Below are 23,517 nucleotides of genomic sequence, written 5' to 3' on the forward strand. Positions count from 1 at the left end.
CGCAGATTAGTCTGGCTACTCTCCGTTAACCCATTTAGGCCGGGAAAGCATTACCGCATTTCTACCATTCAAGCCGGGGGCGCTGTTGCGTAATTCTACCATTGACGCCGGGAGAGCATATAAGTCAAGCAAGAAGAAAGAAGTTTTTTTCAAGCAAACATGGAGGAGTTTGACAGAGAAGAGTTGTCGGAAGGCAGTGATTTTGAGGAGTGTGTCGGCTTTGATGACGGTATAGATGAAAATGATGACTTTGAACGCGCTGAACCAATCGAACTACCACCGCAATGCACGGAGTGTTTTCAACCGCACACCCGGAGTGAAAGTTGATTTGCCTGCAGACGCCACACCGCTGCAGGCATTTGAGCATATTTTTAATGAAGAACTTTGGATGCATCTTGTTACCGAGACGAATAGGTACAGTGACCAAACAAACCAAACTCCAACAAGACCAAAGATGGCAAAGTGGTCACCCGTGACTGTGACAGAGATGAAGACATTTATTGGGCTGTGTATGGGCATGGGACTTCTTGTGTTGCCAGTACGAAGAGATTATTGGCGACAGAGTAAACCTCTCTTTAGGACGCAGTTCCCCCAAAATATGTCCCGGGACAGATTTGTGGCCATCTGGAGGTAAGTTGTATTGCAATTTATAACACAGACATATGCATTATTATGCATAATAATACTGTTAATAAGTAATCATCAGATAGTTATTTATGTAATGTTTGTTCTTTATTTTAAAAACGTTTTATATTGCACATTCTCAATGAAGACATGATCACATATGGAAAAAATAAAAGGTTGAATTTTTTTTTTTTCTTTTTGATTACTGCTTTTCACTTTTTTTTTGGAAGAATTTCAAAGATAAAATATATTTTGAGTTCTATCTGCTACAGAAGCTGAGATATCAATAATTTACTAGGCATTGACACAGTTGCTGAATTTACAGAAAAACTTCAGGTTTTCAGCGTTGGTTTTGAGGTGTGACGCAACGTGAAGCGCGACAGTTCAGTCTAAAGAACATGGCGGTTTCAGCCGATGAAACTAGCGTTAGCGTGGCATACTACTTGGTGCTTTGTATTAGTCTTTTTCCTGCTTCACAAAGGTAGGCCGCAGCTTGACAAAGCCATGATGGCTATTATTTTACATCCAAGTAGTATGCAGTTCTTCATATACACACACACATCAATTTTAAACAGATGGTATTGGTCGATACTGCACAGCCAGGTATCTGGGCCAAAAAAAGGGCATCAGAGCAACACTAGTTGCTTCTACATCTTTTTTATTGTTGTTGTTAACCTAGGTTGGTACTGTCCAGTGCTGAAATGGCTGGCGCCTTGTCTGCCCCTGCTGTGCAGTCACCACAGGCCCTGTCCAGTGCTGAAAATGGTGGTATCGGTATCGGCGAGTACCAACAAATAGGTCACTGATACCATTTTGACAGCCAAACGTTTATTCAATTATTTTCACCCATTCCAGGTAGGCAAGAAAATTTCTACTGGATTCACTTTGAATTAGTCTTTTCCCTGCTTCACTAAGGTAGGCATCAGCTTGAGAAAGCCATGATGGCTATTATTTTACATCCATGTAGTATGCAGTTCTTCATATATACACACACATCAATTTCAAACAGATTGTATCGGTATCGACCAATACTGCACAGCCAGGTATCGGGTATTGAGGCCAAAAATGGCATCGGCACATCACTAATTCTAATAAAGAGCCTTCAGAGTTGTATATCATATGTTATCCTGAAAAAGAAAGATTTAGTTCCATCTTTAAAAGGAAGAGGTTTATTATGGAGCTCTGGCCCATGATGGCTGCATATAAACTGGTCAGGAAGAGTGTAGGAAGCTTACCTCATAACCAAAGCTTATAGCCATTACAGTGATCAGAAATCCAAAGAAAGCTTCAAGTTTCCTCAAACCTTAAGAAATGAAAACATGTGAAAACATCTGGAAGCACAAACCAGATCAGTGAAGTTAAAGATCTGGATTAAGTTGACTACATACCATATTTGTCTAAAAAGAGGAACACAAACGTGTCTGCGATGGTGATGAGGACCCCTGCCCACAGTGGGATCCTGGTAGTTACACAAAGAAGGAAAACCATGAACAAACACATATCTTCCAATGTATTATCTGTTGTGGATTTAATATAAAGTGCCTCACCTGCCCACTGAGAGAAGGTTAAAGGCGATGGCACAGCCGATGACTTCCTGCATGTCTGAACCAATAATTGCCAGTTCGATCATTAACCAAAGGATTATCCGTGGAACCTGAAGGAAACAACCATTTATTCAAAGAACACGATTAAAAACAACCAGAAAGAGTTGAGAGGATTAGCCAGGGACTTACAGTGGGATACTGGCGGTTGCAGACTTCAGCCAGGTGCATCCCGGTGACGACTCCGAGGCGTGCAGCCAACCTCTGCAGCAGCAACCCAATGATGGTTGCAAAAAGCAGGACCCATAGGAGCTGAGAGATCAAATCAACATAAGTCACTACATCACTACATGGATGTCCTGTCATTTCCGGGCAATATAACCAATACAATGAGAGGCAACATAATATGTAATGGAAAATTTCACTCAGTTCCTAGACCTACCAAATTAAATAAAAGTAATATTGAATAATTTTATTTATTCAATAATTAATCCAACAAACTTTAAAGGTATGGAGGACAAACTTTGTTTCCGGGTGGATCATCTAAGTAAGAGGTCCTCCTAATTGCTGGTGAAGAGGGGGGACTCAATGCATCACAACCCAAACCCCTTTACTGGGGAGCACAAGACCTCGCCTATTAACCAGCAAAACAATTCCATTTAACGACCCCCCCTTTCAGACACTTAGACAGGTATGGGGCATTGCAGGCAAACAAAGACAACCCCCATTCCAAAGGGGTGGACCCATTCATCCGTTTCAATTTGCATGTTTTCTAAACAAAAACAAGGTTTTAATGGGCTACTGTATAAAACCTCGAACTCAACGTTATTCCTGACATTTTGAATTGAAAAAGTTTCCTGGATGGGAAGCGAAAAGCCTTCAAACTTGGAAATTATTTTTTTTTAACCTTTTTTGGAAGGTCCTCCTAATTGTGAATGATTCTGGCGATATGTTTACATAAGGCCGTCCTACGTGCTCGTCACGTTAGCTATCCTTTTCTACACCTGCGCCCTTTTAGGCGTATATATCTGTGGCGAGATACTGTTTCGGACAGTCATTGAAGCTCACCTTTCACACCGCGGTTCTTTGAAAATGGCCGAGGGTCATAAGTGTCTACGAAGTGAATGAGAAGAAAACAAAGGCCTCAGAGGAGGCAGATATATTCCTGAATGCTTTTGCGTGAAGAGCTCTCCTCGCAAAGCATTATGGGATTTGCTTTCACAGTGTACCGCTGTTGCGATAAGCAGTTGCTACCCGACAGCGGAGCCTGATAACAAAGATGGCGCAGGCACTGCGCAGTGGAGGGAGAGTTTTGTGAGCAAAAAGCAGTGATGGTCTTAAAATAACGGTAAGTTAACTGAGTTCCTTATAAAGTCCACTATATAGTCCTCGCTCTATATAGTGATTGAGAGATTTAGGGGTTAGGGCAGATGTTCAGAGACAGTAAGCTTGTATGAGCTAAGAGAACAGCAACTTTTAAACAGAGCGTGCACGAGGAGAAATTGGCTCATGCACGCTCTCGTCCGCGCATTTCTTTTTTTTTTAAAGTGGAGAGAGTGGATCTTTTAAAAAATTAGCGAAAACCCTCCACAATAACTTTAACTGAACAGTTTCCAGCAGAGAGTTACAGGCTTGAATGCAGCCATCCAAAGTCGATCCCTTTAGAAGCGGATGAGTTACAGAGGGCTCCATTCTATTATGTTACTGGAAATTTAAGTAGAAGGAAACATACTGTTCGCCAACAAAAGGGGATAAAAGGCTAAAATGCATCTGAAACTAAATTTAAACACTTTCTTGTAAAAAGTGTCGCTCACATAAATTGCGGGAAAACATTATTCTTCACTTAGTGGTAATCCATACCTGTTTTTGTTGTCAAATACAAAGTCCAAAATAGCTATTCTGCTAAGCTTGAGGTACTTTTGTAAGCTGACTGAATGGTTTTTTAATTGTGGGTTTCCCCTGTTATATTCTTCCACATATATTGTAATAACTCATGTTTCTTGTTTTCTCATAGATCTTTTGAATAAGCTGTAAATTATAAAAACAAAGCAGTGACTGGTTCATTCAAGCTTCTATCTAAAACTGATTTTAGTTGGTGCTCTGCAGATCTGAGGTTTTTCTGCCTCCAAAAATCAGAGGATATAATTATATTTCCCATTTGTCAGGATAAATTTGTAAAAACATTCTGATAGTTTATATATATTTTATGATGTGTACATAAAAATGCTTTAGTCATTACCTTAAAACCAGCTTTGGCACCAGACTGCAGATCTGACTCGATGTTTCCAGGATCTAAATAAGCAATGCTCATCAGAAACCCTGGTCCGGTGAAGGCCCAGAGTTTACGGAAACTGAAGATCTAAAGGGAAGAGACAGAGCATTTTTATTACTAATAAGATGACCTGTTTTAATTGCAACAAATCCTCTAACCTTTCAGCCAACCTCTGTTTTTGTTTTAAAATTTATACATTAGAGACGGACAACATTAGAAAGAAATGAAAAAATATCAATAACACAAAATGTTAGATTAGTGAATATACTACTAAATTTTATTTACTCAAAGGATTAGATTTAATTTTTGGGTTGTACCTGATTGCGACTTTCTGGAATGGGGACCTTATCCTCAAAGTAGGTGGAGAAGGGTTCCTCCTGGACCTCTGGTGAGGCCGGAGGAGAGATGGAACTGTAATTGCTCGACTGGACTCCATTTTCCTGCCGGAAATCATCTGAAACAGAAGAGTTTTACAGAAAACGCTATTAGGATTTAGATTTTTCTCTTTTTATTCTTGTAATTTTTCCCATTTTCTGAATTGCTCTTAAAGGGTTTAGATAGGAATAAGTAACTCTAATGCTTTTTAATGCTCTCTATATATCTATATCTATCTGTGGATGGATGGATGGATGGATGGATGGATGGATGGATGGATGGATGGATGGATGGATGGATGGATGGATGGATGGATGGATGGATGGATGGATGGATGGATGGATGGATGGATGGATGGATGGATGGATGGATGGATGGATGGATGGATGGATGATGGATGGAAAAATCCTTCATCTTTACTGTCAACAGGCTACATCCATGTCTTGAATTCCTCTTTTTTCAGCCACTTTTGTTGAAATTAGCATTTTCTTACTCTCTAGCCTTTTCTCCGCCTCGAGCTTCTTTTCCGAACATACGGCTTTACGATCAACCGGAAGCTGTTCCACGCAAATGTATCGCAAATAATATATCTGGCTAAATTGTTTTCAGAAATGTTTTTTTTTTTTTAAATGAAGCATCTTAAAGGCCACAATAATCACACTTAATTAACTTTATTGCAAATTAAGGCCTTAATTTAAAAAATATTAAGGTAATTACTTTTAATGATTGTTAATAACCTGCGGAAACCCTGTCTTAGACCTGTTAGCACGATGTTTGTGGAGGCATGAAAACACTTGAATACTTTAATTGGAGTTACATCATCCAAAAAGCAAAGACTAAAATAAAGAGTTTTTATCATCTATTTTGCATTTCATCGGTTCATTTTACCTATTTGATGGTATAATTATTGATATTTAATAACAGTATTCATTAATTCATTCAATTTGAAGGAAATGGCTCCCCATGTATTTCTGGTACATATTTGTTAGTAGATCTCTAAACTTTGTTTTCGTCATGATGCAGTGTTGGTGAAGAATAATCAGATAAATAATCTCAACAGCCACACGAAACATATGAAATTTCTTTTATATACACTCTGGGCCGGATCTATCAAAGGTTTGCGTGTATTAAAACGTGAGCTATTTCACTGCGCACGCTAAAAAATGTACAAACTGATCTATCAACAGCGTGCTAAAAGGATTTGGTCTTTAAAACGTGCTAAATAGCGCCTCTGATCCATTTAGTACTTTTTCTGCAATGAATATGCAATATGGGGCGTTTACACGCTAAAGTGCGTCTTGTGGGAGGAGAACATGTAAATATATTAATTTAGCACTCGCAAAGTGATTTATCAAACTTTAACGCAATTTTGCTAACGGTATCTGACTCTATATTTAACACGTTTCAAAAGAAGGTGCAAATGGTCTGTATGCGTAATTGCGCACACATGGCAGCGGTTATTGTCGCAAGAAGGAGACATGGAAATGAAGCAAGGAGACGCAGAGAACGCATTTTTTCACTCCGTGTGAATATTTTTGCAATGAACGAGGAAACGATCATCAAAACATATAGTTTATCCAGCATTGCCATTTTGGAGCTGTTGGGGGAACTCCGAATGGATTTGGAGGCTGCCACAAGGAGGACCCACGCAATACCAGATATCACAAACTCCTTGCAACATTGCACTTTTTTGCATCTGGGTCATTCCAGCGTACGGTTGCAGCGTGAGCTGGGATCTCCCAATCTCGTTTTTTCAGAAGTGCTGTCCGACGGGGTCGGGGTTCTCCCCCTGCGCCTGTGGAGCAACATGCCAAATGCTGCGGGGATCTCATCCACAGTCACAGGCCAATACAAAACACCTGTTTTTTTTTTTGTTTTTTTTTGTTTTTTACTGCAGCACATACCACCTTAGGGAATAAAGGTTGCCAATTTATATATATATATATATATATATATATATATATATATATATATATATATATATATATTTACTTATTTATTTTTTTGTTGGGGGTCACTGTAAGATTTAAATTTCTTAATGCACTAGTTTGTACAGACTACAAACTACTTTGCCGCAAACCACAAAACGCGCACAAAACCATCATTTAAATAGGGCGTCTCCAACAGTTTTGCACCTTCCACCAGTTACGCAATCACTCTTGTTAAATCACCCGCAAACCATGGTTCAGCCCCTCGCGCAAAATTCCAGTTTGCGAGCGCAAATTACTGCACGCAAAATTGGATCTTGATAAATCCGGCCCTCTGTGTATACAAAATGATAATAAAAGTTGCCTAAATATAAAGTCCAAGTCATACATACTAGGTGCTAGATAATTATTTCATTAGATTAATAAGCCAATTTTCTTTTTATGAAGAATTTATTTTTGGAAAATCATGTTTTTTCCCCCACCAATGGACTCCTTGGTCTTCTGCATATAAAAGCGACCTCAGTTTCTTACTTTGTATTGCTAGATGTACAGTAAATAAGTGATTAACCAGCTCTCCGGGTAAAACTACTAACATTTAGTTTAGATTTTATTGCACTTTAATTCAAGGTTATGTCCCAGAAGAGATGACTAAAACCAAAAAGGCTGTTCTTGAAAGTAATTTATGTTGTTTTTGTCTTATTATGAACCTGATGGGAAATAACTAATGGATTAATTAAGAAAAGCAGATGTATTGCCCCCATCAAATGTTGTGGGGGTTTCAAATATCATCTCTCCTGCTACACTAACATCTCCTCAGAGTGTCAGAAGCACCTGACCTCTTTCCCACACATCGTACACCACAGCCTACCCATGAATCCTGATGATATAGAAATACAAACCTGAGACAAACGCTTTCAGTGTTTTCTCAAGTCGTTCTTTTTACACCCTTAGTACTGTATTAATGTAACTTCTTTAAAGTAAGATCCTCAACACAAAGAAGCAAATTTCATGCAAAATCCCCACAAAAATAGTCAGAATTCAAGCTCTGATCAGCCTAAAGACTCAGCTTTAAGTTGTTATGACATAATTTAAAAACAAATCCACTTTCCTTGCCCTTTAATAACTGTTTGAGCTCATAATTGTCTGCCTATATAAATAAAACTCACAGAGTCTGGAGCGTCCCTCCTTCCCACCAGTCATCTCCAACTCACTGCTGGTCCTAAAGTCCACTGTTGCCTAAGAATGTCTGTTTTTATAAGCTGCTGCCTCTGGGTGTGTGGTTTTTTTTTTCCCAATACAGCATGAGGGGGGGAGGAGGCATTAACTGTCACACTGACATTCTGGTATTACGTGTCACAAAAAAAAAAAAAAAGTTGAGGGAATTAAATCCAACGTGAGAAAGAAAAACTATGATTTTTTTAAATCAGCAATTCATAAAAGCAAGTCTGTAAATATATTTGATGCCTTTTAAAAGTTGCTAGTTATGCAACTTGCATATGCATTTTAGTCTAACGTGAAAAACCATAATTCAGCCTCAGGAAGGCCTTAAAGGAATAGTACACCCCAAACATGATTAGCCTTCATTTTCTACTCACCCCCATGCTGAACAACAATCTGGAGTACTTTTTTGATATCTCAAATGCATTTGGAGATCTGGGAGGCTTCTTGCTGTCTGCTGACATTCAAATAATGGAGGTCTATGGCGCCCGAGGCAGAAAGGTCCATAAAAGTCCACAAAAAACGTTTCAATATTCCTCCATACTGCTCGTCCAATGTATTCCAAGTGTCCTGAGTGGGTAGCATCCAGAATTTACTCGAAACGAAGTCATTTAGAATGTTTTAGAGCATAAACAGTAGTGTATAGGATTTCCTGAAAGCGCCCCCATGCGCGTTCACGATTCTATGGAAGCCGGCAGACCAAACCAGATGAAAGTGCGCATTCAGCGTCTGCTCTGCCGATAATGCAAGCGTAGAAGAAGAAATGTGCTGTTTACCTGTGCAAAGAAAGAAACAACGAAAGAAAAATGTCTGAGGACTTCAGTGTTGAGGAAGAGCATGAGTTCTTTGCCGAGCTGAATGCGCACTTTCATCTGGTTTGGTCTGCCGGCTTCCGTAGCGTCGTGAACGCGCTTTCAGGAAATCCTATACACTACTGTTTATGCTCTAAAAACATTCTAAATGACTTCGTTTCGAGTAAATTATGGACACTACCCACTCAGGACACTTGGAATACATTGGACGAGCAGTATGGAGGAATATTGACACGTTTTTTGTGGACTTTTATGGACCTTTCTGCCTCGGGCGCCATAGACCTCCATTATTTGAATGTCAGCAGACAGCAAGAAGCCTCCCAGATCTCCAGATGCATTTGAGATATCAAAAAAGTACTCCAGGGTGTTGTTCAGCATGGGGGTGAGTAGAAAATGAAGGCTAATCATGTTTTGGGTGTACTATTCCTTTAATCAGTGTTAACAGAGCGATTGGTAGGAAGGTTCCAACCTTCCAGCAGGTCTCCGTTCTGCTCGGCCGTCATCAGGTCAGGCTGGGATGAATATCAGCCACCACCTGCAACAGGACAACAATTGTTACCTAATGGGACTATAACCTGGAATCCTGTTGGGTAAATGAGATTTCATTGGCTGTAAATGAAATTGATGCTTTTGAAATGTGAAAAAAAAATCACATCCTTGATGGTTTTGCAGAAATGTGTTTACTCTCTAAAACCCCATGCGACACCCCAATGATTAAGCAATTTTAAAAGCTGAGTAATAGACAACAACTCAGACGTCAACTTTCAGAGGAAGCATCAAGTTTGGCTCAAACACACCGGTTTCACTTCTTTTAAAGACATTTTAACCATCTCTCAGCACACAGATCCCACATAAATTGGTTACTTCCTAATTTTATAAGTACAGCGGATCCACAAGGCAGGCAGCTGTATTCTGTAACAGATGGGGCATATGACTGAGGCAGCAAACAGGGTAACTTTTTCTAGGGTACTGTCACACCAACTCCTTTTTTTCTAAATAGAAAGGAGTTGTCTGGTCTTCAGCAGGTTCAGAACTCTGCAGCGACGTTACTGACTCGTACAAACAGAAAGGCCAATTTTACAGCGATTCTAAAAGCTTTTCATTCGCTCCCAGTCTCTTATCGGTTCCAGTTTAAAATCCTGATGCTGACCTTCAGAGCTTTTCAGGGTCAGCTTCCCTCCTAGATTAGAGACTTGTTGTGTCCTTATACCCCCTCTCGGAGGCTGACGACTCAGAACCAGAACCAGCTCATGGTCCCTCGAAGATGTTACATGACCAGGGGAGATGGCTCCTTTGAAGGCGGTCGCACCGGCGCTCTGGAACGATCTTCCGCTGTCTTTTGCACTTCCTTGGTTCTGTTGATGTTTTTAAGAGCGAACTGAAAACCTATTTTTTTTTAGAAAGCATTTTAATTGTTGTAGATTAAAGTTTTTTTTATGACCTTATCCTTTGTGACTGTAAATGTGTTTTTATTTGTATTGTAATTTTGTGAAGCACTTTGTGACCTCTATGTCCCTGAAAGGTGATATGTAAATAAACATTACTTACTTACACCTTGCTGATTTAGCCATCGTATGCCCGACGTCCCAGAATCTCCAAAAACGCTGGCATACACTGAACTTTCTATGTATTTTTTTATTTTGGGCGTTTGTATAGAGTATTCATAAGTAGTCCAGAGTAGGCTTGTCCCGATCCGATCCATGTATCGGATCGGACGCCGATATTGGCAAAAGAATGCGTATCGGCAAAGCATGTAAAAATGCCGATCCAGACTGCCGATCCAGTTTAAAAAAAAAATCCGGTCCGTTTTTTCCAGTTTCGCGGATTGAAACGATGCATTCCACTATTTTGCGCCAGTGTTCCCTGAATCCGGTCCGCATTTTCCAGAACACCTTCAACACACCCACAGGTCTTTTTGGGTCTGTCTCCCGGCCTAACCATTAAAACAGCTGAATTGGAAGATAGCGGGGAAAATGTCAGCCATGTGGGATTATTTTATCCTGCACGATGTGTAGATGGAGACTAGGTGTGGAGGACATTGGGGAGTATAAGGCATTTTTGTGTAATAGTTCACTATTATTTGCACTGATTTTTTTTTACAGTGTCTTTTTTCAAGAGTAGAGTCCTGATTCTAAGTTAATAGACTATTTTCCACTCTTGTCTGCTTTGCATTTTTATTAAAACTTACAGTAATACTTGCACCTTTAACTGTTTACGGTTTTACTGTTCACTGTGCAATTTCAGATTGCTATCCATAATTTTGTCCAGCTTGTGTTTATCTCTTAATAAAAAGGTAAGTTTGTTGTTACCAATCATTGTGTTTTTATTCAATCTCACCTAATTCAGCTGGCTGGATGTTATCAAGAGTACTGAAACCCTTTTCAACATGAGTCTTACAACTAAGGCTAAATACTTAAACTTAAATACATGCTGGGATAGGTTGGTATCGGCCAGTATCGGTATCGGATCGGAAGTCCAAAAACAATATCGGTATCGGATCGGAAGTGCAAAACCTGGATCAGGACATCTCTAGTCCAGAGCGTAGGTCCAACGCCTAACTTATGCATAACCAACGGCAGCGTAATGCCCATGAAATGATGCACAAGCCAGTGCCCTGAGAGGGGCAGCGATGCGCCCGGAGGCGCCAGTCCTGCATAAATAGAATTCTTTGATTGTGGTATTAACCTAGCTGCTGTTTACCGCCCGCATATTTAAAATGCATAAATGCAAATACTTTTCCCAAAAAAAAGAATAAAGAAAAAGAAAAAAAGAAAGAAAGAAGGTTTGCAGCAGATTCAGCATCATGTTTGCTAGGAAGTTTGCCGGTGGTGGCCGTGAATGCAGGGAGGATCCATCACACTCACTTTCTCTCTCACCCTATGATGGGGATGAAGTCTGGAGGAGAACTGATGGTTTCCTCCTGTGAACCCCCTTTATACCAAAACGCTGCCAATACACCATTAAACAGTAGCTGGAAGTTAGAAACACATTCAGCGCTCGTCTGGAACATGTAAGATACGTTGATATGCGTTGGAGAGAAGTTCTTGATAAGTTACGCATCAGTTATTCACAAGTAACTCATAGGTTTTGGTTAGGCTAGACGCCATGACTTACGAGTACTTACACTTAACATATGTCAAAGATCGGATAATTTACCTATAACTTATGGCCCACGTATAGCATACGCCAGCATACGGAGGGAAATTTTGAGCATGCTCATACATGTTTCCAAACCCTTCAGCATGCTCAAAATTTCTCGTCGTACTCGCCATATGTCGACGTGTACCAGCATGTTTCAGCGTGCTCATGACTTATACAAAACGTACCCATAACCTATCCAACGTTTGCCAGCGTTTATGCCGGATTTTCCGTGCGTCAGGCATATGCTGGTCTAAATCTTCAAGCTGTGACAGGGGCTCTACAACACTATGACACCCAGAACTGGTTTTGGGAATAATTAACCAAAAGTCATGTTCCTTAACATCCACCTCAACAATATGACGAACAAAATAGAATAAATGAAGAGTATAATACTGCAAGAAAGATGTAGCTGTAAGGAAGACGCTCTGGTGAACAGAATTTAAATGTGATTAGTAAAAAACTTTAAGAGTCTAAATATGGATGCATTAAATGGCTGGTAAGACTTTCTCCTCAATTCAGTCTGGTTCAAATTTTAACTAAAATGTGGCAGCTGTACAATTTCAGCTGAAACTATTTAAACTGAAATTTAAAATCTTTTTCTTCTGGACTAAACACAAGCAGATATTTGTATGTTTGGCTTTAGGGTTTGGTTGTTTTCATGGACTTATTGCTCTCTTGTCCCGAGTGCATTGTGGCAGGACAACTTACTAATGCATGGGTAAAAAGTTTTACTTTCAGCTTGCATGCATAGATCTGAGCCCCAGCTGCAACTTTTTCTCTCCTTCTCTTGTGCCAAAAACCACAATAATAATTTTGGACATTGGAAACCGATGCCCATGCTTAAAATTAACCATGTCCATTGGGTTAGGAAGATGAAAGTTTTGCTCTGCAGCTGACTTTGCTGTGCAACCCTCCAAGAGGCCAAGACAAAGGCTGCATCCTCCAAGGACCCCGTCTATCTGGACTGGATCCTTCGAAGTCCTTGAAAACAAGGAGACTGGAAGAGTTTTGGTTGTCAATTCAAACAGGTCCAGCCTGTTGGATGGTCCAACCAAGCAACCATGAGATTTGACACACAAAGCAGGAAAAGACTGAATACCAACCTTTTCAAAACTGTTTCTTATATTTTTTTTTTTTACTTTTTTAATTGTAAATTGAACTAAGACTACACTCATAAAAATACAAAGTGGAATAAAGGTGTCAACCACTGGGGGCATTAACAAATAAAAGCAAATGTAATTATATAAAAGAGGTAGAAAGGTATAAGTAAATGTAAACAATGTATGTATAAAACCTCTATGCTTATTGCGTTATAATACTAACCTGTACAAAATCTCTTATATTCAACAAAAAAATGCTTAGTTAAGCTAATTGTACGAAATAGCAATAAAAAATTTAAATCCTATCAAATTTATAGTCCCCACACTGCAGATATATTGGAATCTGTCCTTAAATTACAGCCAAACCTATTTACGCAGTAACAGATAAAAACCTTTAGTTAAATCAAACATTACTGCCACATATCTGACTAAATAACCATTAAAACAACTATTTTCATTAATTTCAGACAGAAATATTCGCATAGTTCGGCGCCAAGTACCTTTTTCCTCTGATCACAGAGCAGCCGACTTGCTTGGACTCGCAATGAATCATGGGATATCCTATCCAAGGCTATCTAGGACACACCGGAGCTGTCCTTCAAATCGGGCAAAAAGAAGGACATATTTGTCGGCCGCAAGAACGAGGAGTCTTGGAATCTGACCAGACCTCTGCGCCGCTCTATGAAGTAATCGTCCTACGAATCTGGCCTTCTGAGGACACATCCCATGAATTCGAATTTAGCAGATATCACAACCCACTCCTACAGAGGAAAACGTTTGCCCTCCATGGTGCCTTGAGCATTCTGCTTCTTGTTGGCTTATTCAGGTTTATAATCCACTGGCCAGTTTCCCCTGAGGTGTATTTGAAGCTACTGTCTGCTTCAATAGCAGCCTTCAGCTTGTCTTTATTATAGGGTCTGCTGTCTCTTTTTCACATTACACATATTCATTCAGATTAGGAACTGTTTAAACTGACCTCAATGTGGATTAAATATATGCAAAGTTATATATTTTGCAATTCAATATTAATATCATAAATGCAAGGTTTTATATGAATGTATTATGAGATTATGATTATAAATAAATGTTTATATAGTATATTATAAATAAGTTATTATTCTGTATTTTTAAGGCTAGCTCTTTGATAATGTGTATTATGATCTATAGAGGAAACTTAGTTGTAATGTGATTTAGAAAAGAAAGAAAAGTTATTATTTTGTTTTTTTTTATTAATGTTATATATCTTCATTCTGACAGCAGCTGTCTGAACTGTGGTCTGATCCAAGCCTCTATGCACGTCCGCCAGCGTCCAGTGAGGCGTCTACGTATATAATGTCTATGTGTGTAACGACCAATTGTTGTGTAAGTTCCATTGTAGTTTTATATTTGTGCTGCGACTTTTGTATTAGTGTTGACAACTCTGGGCCAACGTATTTTTTTTTTGTTTTACGATTTTTTTTAAGTTTCAATTCAAATTTCCATTTACAAAACCACTTTTTTGCTTGTAACAATAAAGGAACAAAAACCCACTTCAAACATTTCTGTAATGTGTAACTTTTTACCTGTAAGAGACCATGAAACGATGGTAAAGAACTGGCTAACTGCTATTATTGCTAATGTATCACACAAAAATGTCTATTCTCCCAATTAAATAGCTATGGTTTCGAATTAACTACTTTTTTTCCTCCAAAAACATGATTAAACATAAATCTAAACCCAACTTTAGAAGATCAGCATGTGTAAAACACCAGGTTAGGACTCCTTAAATAAAGGGTTTAAGTTTGCTGAGTTTGCAGAGCAGTAAAGCACAGCTATACTGGTAATAAAGAGGTAAGGTATACATTCAAAGTTTGTCTGAAAAGGGAAGTGCTTTACTATTTCTTGAGAGGCGGGGAGGCATCTCTGACTTTGGACTTGATAAAAAACAGCTGACGGTGAAACCTCATGTCGGACCTTAAGCAGCTCTAGTTCTGAGCCTTAATCTAAAGCCTTTCCTCTAGAAAGTCAAATCTTGTCCCACTGAGAGACAATTCAGTCCATTTTCTGTCTCCATCTTTAGCTCTCATCATTTCCTTTCCAAAGTTTATACCCAGAACTCTGCAGAGATTCTTTACCAAATGCTTTTTTTGGTTTGTGAAGGGAACTAATAAACAAATTTTAAAACCAAAGCTCTCCTTATAATGTTATAGTTCATAATATTGTCATAAAAACAGGTCTGAATGAAAACTCAGTTTTTAATGCTCTAAATAATATAATAAAACTGATTCTCGGCTTTATATTAGCTACAACCAACCAGTAATGAACATTTAAAACAAATCTTGGGAAAAAAAAAAGTGTGATAAAAGTTTTATTTGGCCAAATGTGTTTATAAATATATTCAGTGATTTTAAAATCGGCAGAGCATATTTAAAATGAATAAATGTAAATACTTTTCCCAGCCAGACGGTAGGCTTTCATCCATCTATACCTGCCTTCCTTCGACTGCAGTTTTCTGCATTTTGTTTTGCAGCTTTGATTAAATCCCATAAGCGATTGGGATGATTCATGCCGATGTAAAATGATGAAGGGTGAACACAGAAGTATGTTTTAAGCTTCCAATGTAGCAATACGTTCCAGAGCCAGGTTTGCTCATTGGAATTACACAGAGGACTGAGATTCACTAAGAACTGTTGGTCATGCGCTCTCATGTGACCACAGTCAGCAGGCACTGACATTAGACCAATCAGTTAGAGGGTGGAAACAAACTGCCAACTCATTTCCAACACCGTAATTTAGCACAAGGGTGTGACTTTGTGATGAAAGTTGGTGGGAACACTCTAAGGGTGGGTGCAGTTATTCAACCAGAACGCTTTTATTATGTTTTTGTATTTTTCAAAAATGAGCTCAAACATATATTTATTGAATGCTTTCCTATTGTTGAGAATACAAGAGAATCATAACAAACTGATATTTATAGATAGTCAGAGAGATGCCTTTTAGTGCATAACATATATAGGGTCCAAAAACATTCATGTATAAAAACATAATGAATAACAACAGATTCCAATGCCAAAATCGATATAGCATGTATCCCTAGAAGTACAATTTCATCCATCCAGAAAAAATATGGATATGCTGCATTTTAAATATAGTATAGCATATTTGTTTCTTGTAAACTTTCTGGTAAACTTGGAGATATATTTTATTGCATGTTGCATATCCCGGTAGATCTCTTTCACCTTTAAATTTGCAGCTCTCCCTGCTTCTCTCTGTGCTCTGCTAAAAAAAGATTTATGAACCTCTTCACTAATATAATGATGCCAGAAACAAAATTTCAAAACATGTAGAAGCTCTGCAGTCTGATTTTGTCTGTGCAATAAGAAAACATGATAATTTTAACCTGAAACTGGGAGTCATGCTCCTCTGAGAAGCCAAGTTTTTTTTAACAAGAAGAACAAACTGTATTCTCAAGCTTATTGCGTTATAATACTAACTTGTATAAACGGTGTCACTAATTTTTTTAACCAACCCGTCTCCTAACTTTTACTTAAACATCAAAGTAGCTGCTGGTTAATATTCAGTGGGTGCTGCTGTGTGTCTATCCAACCGCATAGCTACTTTATACAAAGCCCGATGTCTCAAAGTGACAGATCTGATGATGTTAAACCAAGCGGTGGGACAAGGGAGCAGAGCGAGAGAGGAAAATAAGAAACGCAGACTCAAAATCATTTGAAAAAAGTTAGCTGCACCCAACTCTGTTACCTTTGGCTAAAGCAAATTAACAGAAATGGGGGGAAAAACTGAGATTATTAGTGGGGAATATGTCCAAACCAGTCTTTCAGAAAGTTATGGCTGTCCTTTAGTACACAAATGAATATAAAGGTATTTCTATGGCAGTGGAGGTTTTACCAACCATTAAAACACATATCAAACATTTCTAGGAGCTAGCAGCTCCGCTAAAACATCTTCACCTTATTTCCATCCAGCTGCATGAGCTAAAATGTTGCCTAATTGTTTTTAATGCTAATCTTCTGCTTACAGATTTAATTTCTCCTAAAGCAGGGGTCTTCAACATTTTCCAGGGCAAGGACCCCCAAACTGATGACGAGATGGAGCAGGGACCCCCTAATTATATATATTGTATGAAATTGTGTTATATCAAACAGGTCCTATAGTCACTCTATTACAGATGGAGTAATTTAATGAAAGTAATTCCTCCCTGGGATTATTAAAGTATTTCTGATTCTGATTCCTGGTTGATGGGGCAGGTGTTGTGAATTAAACGGTGCCCAGCTTGAAAGAGCTCCTGTGTGTCGCTGAATGTGTGCATTGATGACTGAAAGACATCTTCTGCCTCCATTTATCTCTTTACTACAGTGAGTTAAATTCATGTTAATGTGGATTTAAAGACATTTTGATTAATGGAAAAAATTGCAGAGGGGAATATAAAAAACAAAGTCTAATAACCAAAACTTTTGCAACCCCCATGCAGTACCTCCATTGAGCCCCTAGGGGTCGCAGACCCCCTGTGGAAGACCTCTGTCCTAAAGGGAAGCATATCTGTGTCATGAGAGTTTTTCAAGAAATGAGACCGAGGTAATAAGAGAAGTTTGATGCTTTTAATGCAACGGATTCAAATTTACCTCGTTCATAACTGAGGTGTAATTTATAGTCCATACGTGATACTTCAGTTGTTTTCCTCTTAGTATCAACATATCATTTTATTTTGTCTACCAGTTTCATTATCTTCACTGTGTCTGGCATGGAGCTGTTTGTTCTTCCTGTTCAACTCTGACTTGGAGTCAAGCCACAAATTGAGCAACTCTTCCAAAATGTCAGCACTTATTTTGTCAAACTGAACATTTCTAAAGACCCACAGAATCCCAGTCATAGGATTTGGATAAGCTAGACGCCATGACTTATGAGTAACTTACACTTAATGTATGTCAGCGATCACATAACTTAACTGTAAATTATGGCCCATGTAGTGGATACGGTGGAAAAGTTTAAGCATGCAGAAAATTTCTCGATATACACTTAAGCTTTTTCAGCAGGGCTACCAACAGTATTCAGCTGTTTCTATACATCTACAGGGCTCGATGTTAACCATTGCCCGATCGCCCGGGGCAAGTACTTTTTATTGTCAGGAGAGTACAAATTTCATTGCATTTGCCCGCCGGGCAAGTGCAGTGATCGCAAAAAATTATATTTATCACTCAAAATTACTTTAAAATCACCGACATTAGCTGAAAACAACCCAGCCGGCGCCATTTTTGTTGTTTTGTACACATTCTCGCGCGATTTGAAAAAGCTGCAAGATTTTCCGCCAGATGGCGTGATTTTTGTCAACCTAGCGGTAATTTTGATGTAGTTACCAAAACAACAAACAAGCTAGAAAGCGCTATCATATGGCAGAGGTGCATTTAAATGTTATATAGCTAAACATGTTAAATTGGTGACCTGTTATGTTATTATTATTGTCTTGTTGCTGCATTTATTTTGTCAGGAAACTAATCCTGAGTCAGTTAAAAGTCAGGGAATTCTGGAATCATGTAAGACTGTGGAAACCCTGTATAAAATAACTGTATAATGATTCTCTAGAAAAGTCACATTATATTAATAGTATTATCTTGTATAAACATACTGTGACTCTAAAATAAGTTATTCATTTGTGACATTGACTTCTATCTTGTGATTTATCTTAAGTTTTTAACCTGTCAAGTTTTTTTTAGATTTTTAACATTACAATTTATATTTTTCCCAAGCACACAACAGTTTAAAGCAAAGTTTAGTTTAAAAAGAATGTGCAGGAAGGATTGAAAAGCATGTTAACACGGTAATGTAGGCTTGAGTTCATTATCTAAAGCATGCATATACACACCAGGAACCTCTAAAATAAAAAAATACTGAATTACAAAAAACATTTAAAAAACAAACATGCTTTATTGATATATATATAAAAAAATGAATATTAGGAACTATATTTATCAAACATTATACTGGGCAAGTAAAAATGGTTTCTGGGCAAATGAAATGTGAAAGTCACTTGCCCGATGAGCAAGTGGTAAAAATCCTAAATGTTAACCCCTGATCTAAATACCAACGTCAGAAAAAAGACATGCTACAGCCGGTAAGGAGAAAAAAAAATAAAAAATATATATATATATATATATATATATATATATATATATATATATATATATAAATATACATATATATATATTTGTAAACCAAAAAAAGTTTCACGTTTAAAAAGAGTTCCTATGTTTTATTCAAAAAAATAGACATGAGGTAAAATAATCATGTTTCATTCCAACTTTCCAAAATGTAATAAAGTTGGGTTACCCATGCAGACGATTACATAGATGTTGCAATACGACATTTCACTTAGTCACTAATTCATCCAACTTCCCTCGAAACCTCAGTTAGATCTAAACATAATCTGCACACAACAGCTTTTACTATCACTAGATCTAATACTCCTCCCAAACGGACCAGTTGGAAGTGACGTCCCACCCCTCCCATGGTGACTTTCAGACCTTTACTCTAAATATTAACAAAGAGGTTCTTTAGATAGTCAGGATACAGGAAAAAATCCACAGATTTGTAGAATGGGTATTTGAGGTCACAATAAGGCTTTAGTTTAAGTTGGTGTAAAGGTTTCAAAGTCAAAACTAGGGCTTAATAATAAAATCTCAGTTTTTGTTTCTACCAAATCCTTTAACTTATTTTTTTTCCTAACCTAAGTTTAATGATAAAAATGCCAAATGACATATTATTACTTTGAAAAAAATATATATTTTTTGTCACTCATCCACTCAACAAATCGACTCATAATCAGGCCCTGTTCAAAACTAAGCAAACCGATGGAGGAGGCCAATAAACGCAATTCTAAAAATAATCTTCCAGAGTGAACAAAAAAGTTCATTTAAATGAAAAAAAAATGTTAAACTTTTAACCTATATATTCTGAAAAAGTATTAAGAAAACAATCCACTGGACTTTGTTTCCAAGTTTGGAGACGTTTCACTTCCCATCCAGGAAGCTTTTTCAATTAAAAATGTCAAAAATAGCGTTGAGTTTGAGGTTTTATAGAGTAGACCAAAAATAAGGCCTTGTTTTTAGTTTGACTTATGTATCATTTATAATTTAGGTAGTTACGTATATTGACAAACATAATATTTGAAAATAACACTTATTTTAACACCTGGGGGGAAATGCTCTGTTAAAATTGAAGGTGTACGATAATGAGTCTATCAAAGCAGCTGCAGAGATGTGGCTTAGGAGCATATATTATTACATTACTATTATAACTGACACTTGCTTTTACAAGGTAATACTATTTACATTATGTTCTGAATAAAAAAGTATTACATTAGAATTCAATTTCCCTACTTAAATATTTCACCAGCTAACAAATCAGCCAAATGCAAAATAAACTAAAAACACAAGCATACAGCAATCAATCGCATGTTATTTTTCCCTATAGAGGCTCTGTCGGCTCTACGGTCCAAACACTGTTGTGGCATTAGCCATCTTTTATGGAGCTGTCTGTTGGAGCAGTGTCTTATCTGTAGCTGAGAGAAAGCAGCTGGATAAGCTGATCAGGAAGGCCATCTCTGTGATTGGATGCCCTCTGGACTCAGTGCAGGAGGTGGGAAACAAAAAGATCCCAACTAAAATAACCTCTCCGTTGGATAATGTCTCCCACCCCATGCATGAAGCTGTTGCAGAACTGCAGAGCTCCTTCACTGACAGACTGCTGCACCCTAAATGCACCAGGGAGCGTTATCACAGATCCTTCCTCCCAGCAGCTGGAAGACTTTATAACCACCACTGTTTCCAACAACCTCAAAAAGTTGCTACATTCATGCTGATTTTTGCAGTTTATACCTTTGTTAGTTAAGCAACATGCTGCTGTCATTTTGCACAACTCTGATGTTGCTGCTATGTTCAAATATTCATTACTGTAAACATATCCATAGCTGTAGAATGGTTATTTATTCTCCAGGTACAGTTTTATATTGTTAAAACACTCTAAACTACATTATTTTTATTGTTTATATTTTAACTATTCACTATTATGTTATTCTTTTACATTTTTGTAAGATCCAGATTTTTTGTTTTGCTGCTGTAAACACCAGAATTTCCCCATTGTGGGGCAATAAAGGGATTTTCTATTCTATTCTATTCTGGCAATAGTTTATATGACCTCAAACGATTTAAAAGATCATAAATTCTACTGGAAAGGTTGAGAGCAACCTACAAAAAAGAAGGCAAGTGTTATTAATGCTGTAATAGACGATATAATGAGAGCACACTGCGGTGTAACCTATAGCACATAAACTAGGCTACTGTCAGTTTAAAATACAGTAAGATACACAGAACAGGGAAGTCCTCGCTAACACACATCCCGCCGGTCAACACACCAACCAAAACAAAACCATGCGGTGATAAAAACTATGATAAACTGAGAAAACCAAGAATGCTCGGAAAACCTCGACACTGCTGGTGCTCAGTTGAGGATTGAGATTAAGCTAACCGCTTCCCATGATGTGTGTAATGTGTTTCCTTAGCTCTGCTTACGTTTCCTGAACTGAGCAACTAAAACTTCTTACCTTTACGAAATATTCGGAAGTTAAAATAAAAGTCTTCGTCTTAAATCCCAAGGTCAAATTAAAAAAGACATCCTTTATATAAACTTAGCTAATCACGTTACCGAGTGAAAGGTTCTCAAAGTCGTGTCAACTACTGTAGGTTTAGAGCAAAGTGCGCATGTGCAACATTTTTGGACTGTTTTGATTGGCTGGTTGACCGGCCACCTTCACTGGGGTTGCGTCACTTTTTAAAAAAACTTTATTGAACAGAGCTTCCCTTGACACCGGCAAATAATGTATAGCATGCCGTTTTGAAATTTATTAGAAGCGCTGTCCTCTCTATTGTTCCATTTGTTGATCAATAAAATAAGATTCTTCCTGGTCAAAACTACATTCCTAATAGCCAGAAATGTACATATAGATATCCTTAATTACATTTTTCCAGCAAAAATTACATTTCAGGCTGCCATTATTGTACTAGTATGAATAAACTTTCAAATACCTAGAAATCTTTAAAAATTTAAAGTGGCCCTTTTGGCATTTATTAGCTTGACTGAATATTTATTTAAGATGTCTCAATGCATTTCTTCCTAGTCAAAATTAACATTTCAGATATCTAAAATAACATTCTTCCTATCTAAAAATGAACTCTGACGAGGATGAAATCTAATTCAGATCTCCGTATTAGAGTTACTGCTAGTCCCTATTAGCAAAATACAGTTTTGCATACTTAAAAACATATTTTGACTAATATTCAAAAAAGAAATGGGGTGCCGTTTTAATATAAAATAGGTAGGCTGAATAGTAATAATAAACTGACTAATTGGATTTGTACCAGTAGAAATTATATTTTAAATACTCCAGAATCAAAATTGTACAAGTAAGAACTACATTTCAGATATCTACAAATCTTTACTTATTTTAGGTGGCAGTTTTAGCAAATATCTGTTTGTATTTCAGATATCTTTAATAGTATTCCTCCTATCTAAAATGAGCATTTAAGATATCTGAAATGTAAATCTTACTGGGACAAATTATCTCACTTTTCCCTATTTGTGTGTATTGGGCTGTTACTTTCAGATATCTGAAATTACATTACTCATATTTACAATAAACATTCTGGATGTCTAAAAATTAATTTCAGATCTCTGTAATCTGATTGTTACTGAAGATGTATGGTCACAGAGATGGATTATTAATAAGATTGAGATTAGATCAGACTGGACTCAATACGAAATGAAAAAGGTAAACATAATACAGAGTAATGTTATTTATATAGAAGGAAGTAAAATATAACATGTAATTTAATAAAGTGAGAAATATGAGAATCAGAGAAGGATGAAAGTTATTTAGACATGTCAAAAATTTTTTATTGTGCTTACAAAATAGAATCAGAAAATGAAATTTTTCAAATTTTAATAACTTTTTTATTAGAAAAATGCAGTTGATGATTAGATATCATTAGGACATATGGAGGACTAACTGCAACATAATAAAAGGGATACATAAATAGGTAAATACTTAATGACTAAATAGGCATTCAATAAAATATACAGAAAATACAGAAAACAGATATTATAGCCAATAATGTAATTATACAATGAGCCATAAACTTTTAAATAACCCTTAAAAAGGTGCCTTTTTCTTTTAACTCTTCATCTTTTTTACTCCTTGTATTTTCTCCACCTTGTTTATTTCTTTTTATTCTTTTACCATTTCAGTATTCGTTACTGTCTGAATCTGCAAATGAGGAGGGGGAGGGGTTGCTTTTAAAGGGGACAACTTCTATTGTGTATCACAATCCTAAACTGATCAAATCTACTAGGTCCAATAAGAGGTTTCATTAAAATGCATCTCCTTCTCACAGTTCTAACACAAAACTAAACTTGTATACAACTGATTTGGTGAAGAGCCAATGATTACAGCACGAG

At 37.4% G+C, this 23,517-nt stretch overlaps 1 protein-coding gene across 2 annotated transcripts in view; it reads right to left on the bottom strand.

The window, feature by feature from the left end:
- LOC119791770 (natural resistance-associated macrophage protein 2-like) overlaps positions 1-21,753 on the bottom strand; it is a 39,495-nt gene extending 17,742 nt beyond the window's left edge. Inside the window, exons 1-8 of one of the 2 annotated variants that reach the window (XM_038298062.1) lie at positions 21,608-21,753; positions 9,240-9,305; positions 4,755-4,891; positions 4,405-4,524; positions 2,358-2,477; positions 2,172-2,278; positions 2,013-2,083; positions 1,860-1,927 (exon numbers count right to left, since the gene is read on the bottom strand). In XM_038298062.1, the coding sequence (XP_038153990.1) occupies positions 1,860-1,927; positions 2,013-2,083; positions 2,172-2,278; positions 2,358-2,477; positions 4,405-4,524; positions 4,755-4,891; positions 9,240-9,273 (657 nt within the window). In that variant the 5' untranslated portion in view covers positions 9,274-9,305; positions 21,608-21,753. Of the gene's footprint in view, positions 1-1,859; positions 1,928-2,012; positions 2,084-2,171; positions 2,279-2,357; positions 2,478-4,404; positions 4,525-4,754; positions 4,892-7,906; positions 8,048-9,239; positions 9,306-21,607 lie in introns of those variants that run through there. The other variant, XM_038298063.1, reaches the window with a different exon arrangement.
- Positions 21,754-23,517: the final 1,764 nt, after the last annotated feature.

The sequence above is a fragment of the Cyprinodon tularosa genome, unplaced genomic scaffold, assembly GCF_016077235.1.
Source record: "Cyprinodon tularosa strain WSP-4 unplaced genomic scaffold, ASM1607723v1 ctg40, whole genome shotgun sequence".
NCBI classification, from domain to species: Eukaryota; Metazoa; Chordata; class Actinopteri; order Cyprinodontiformes; family Cyprinodontidae; genus Cyprinodon; species Cyprinodon tularosa.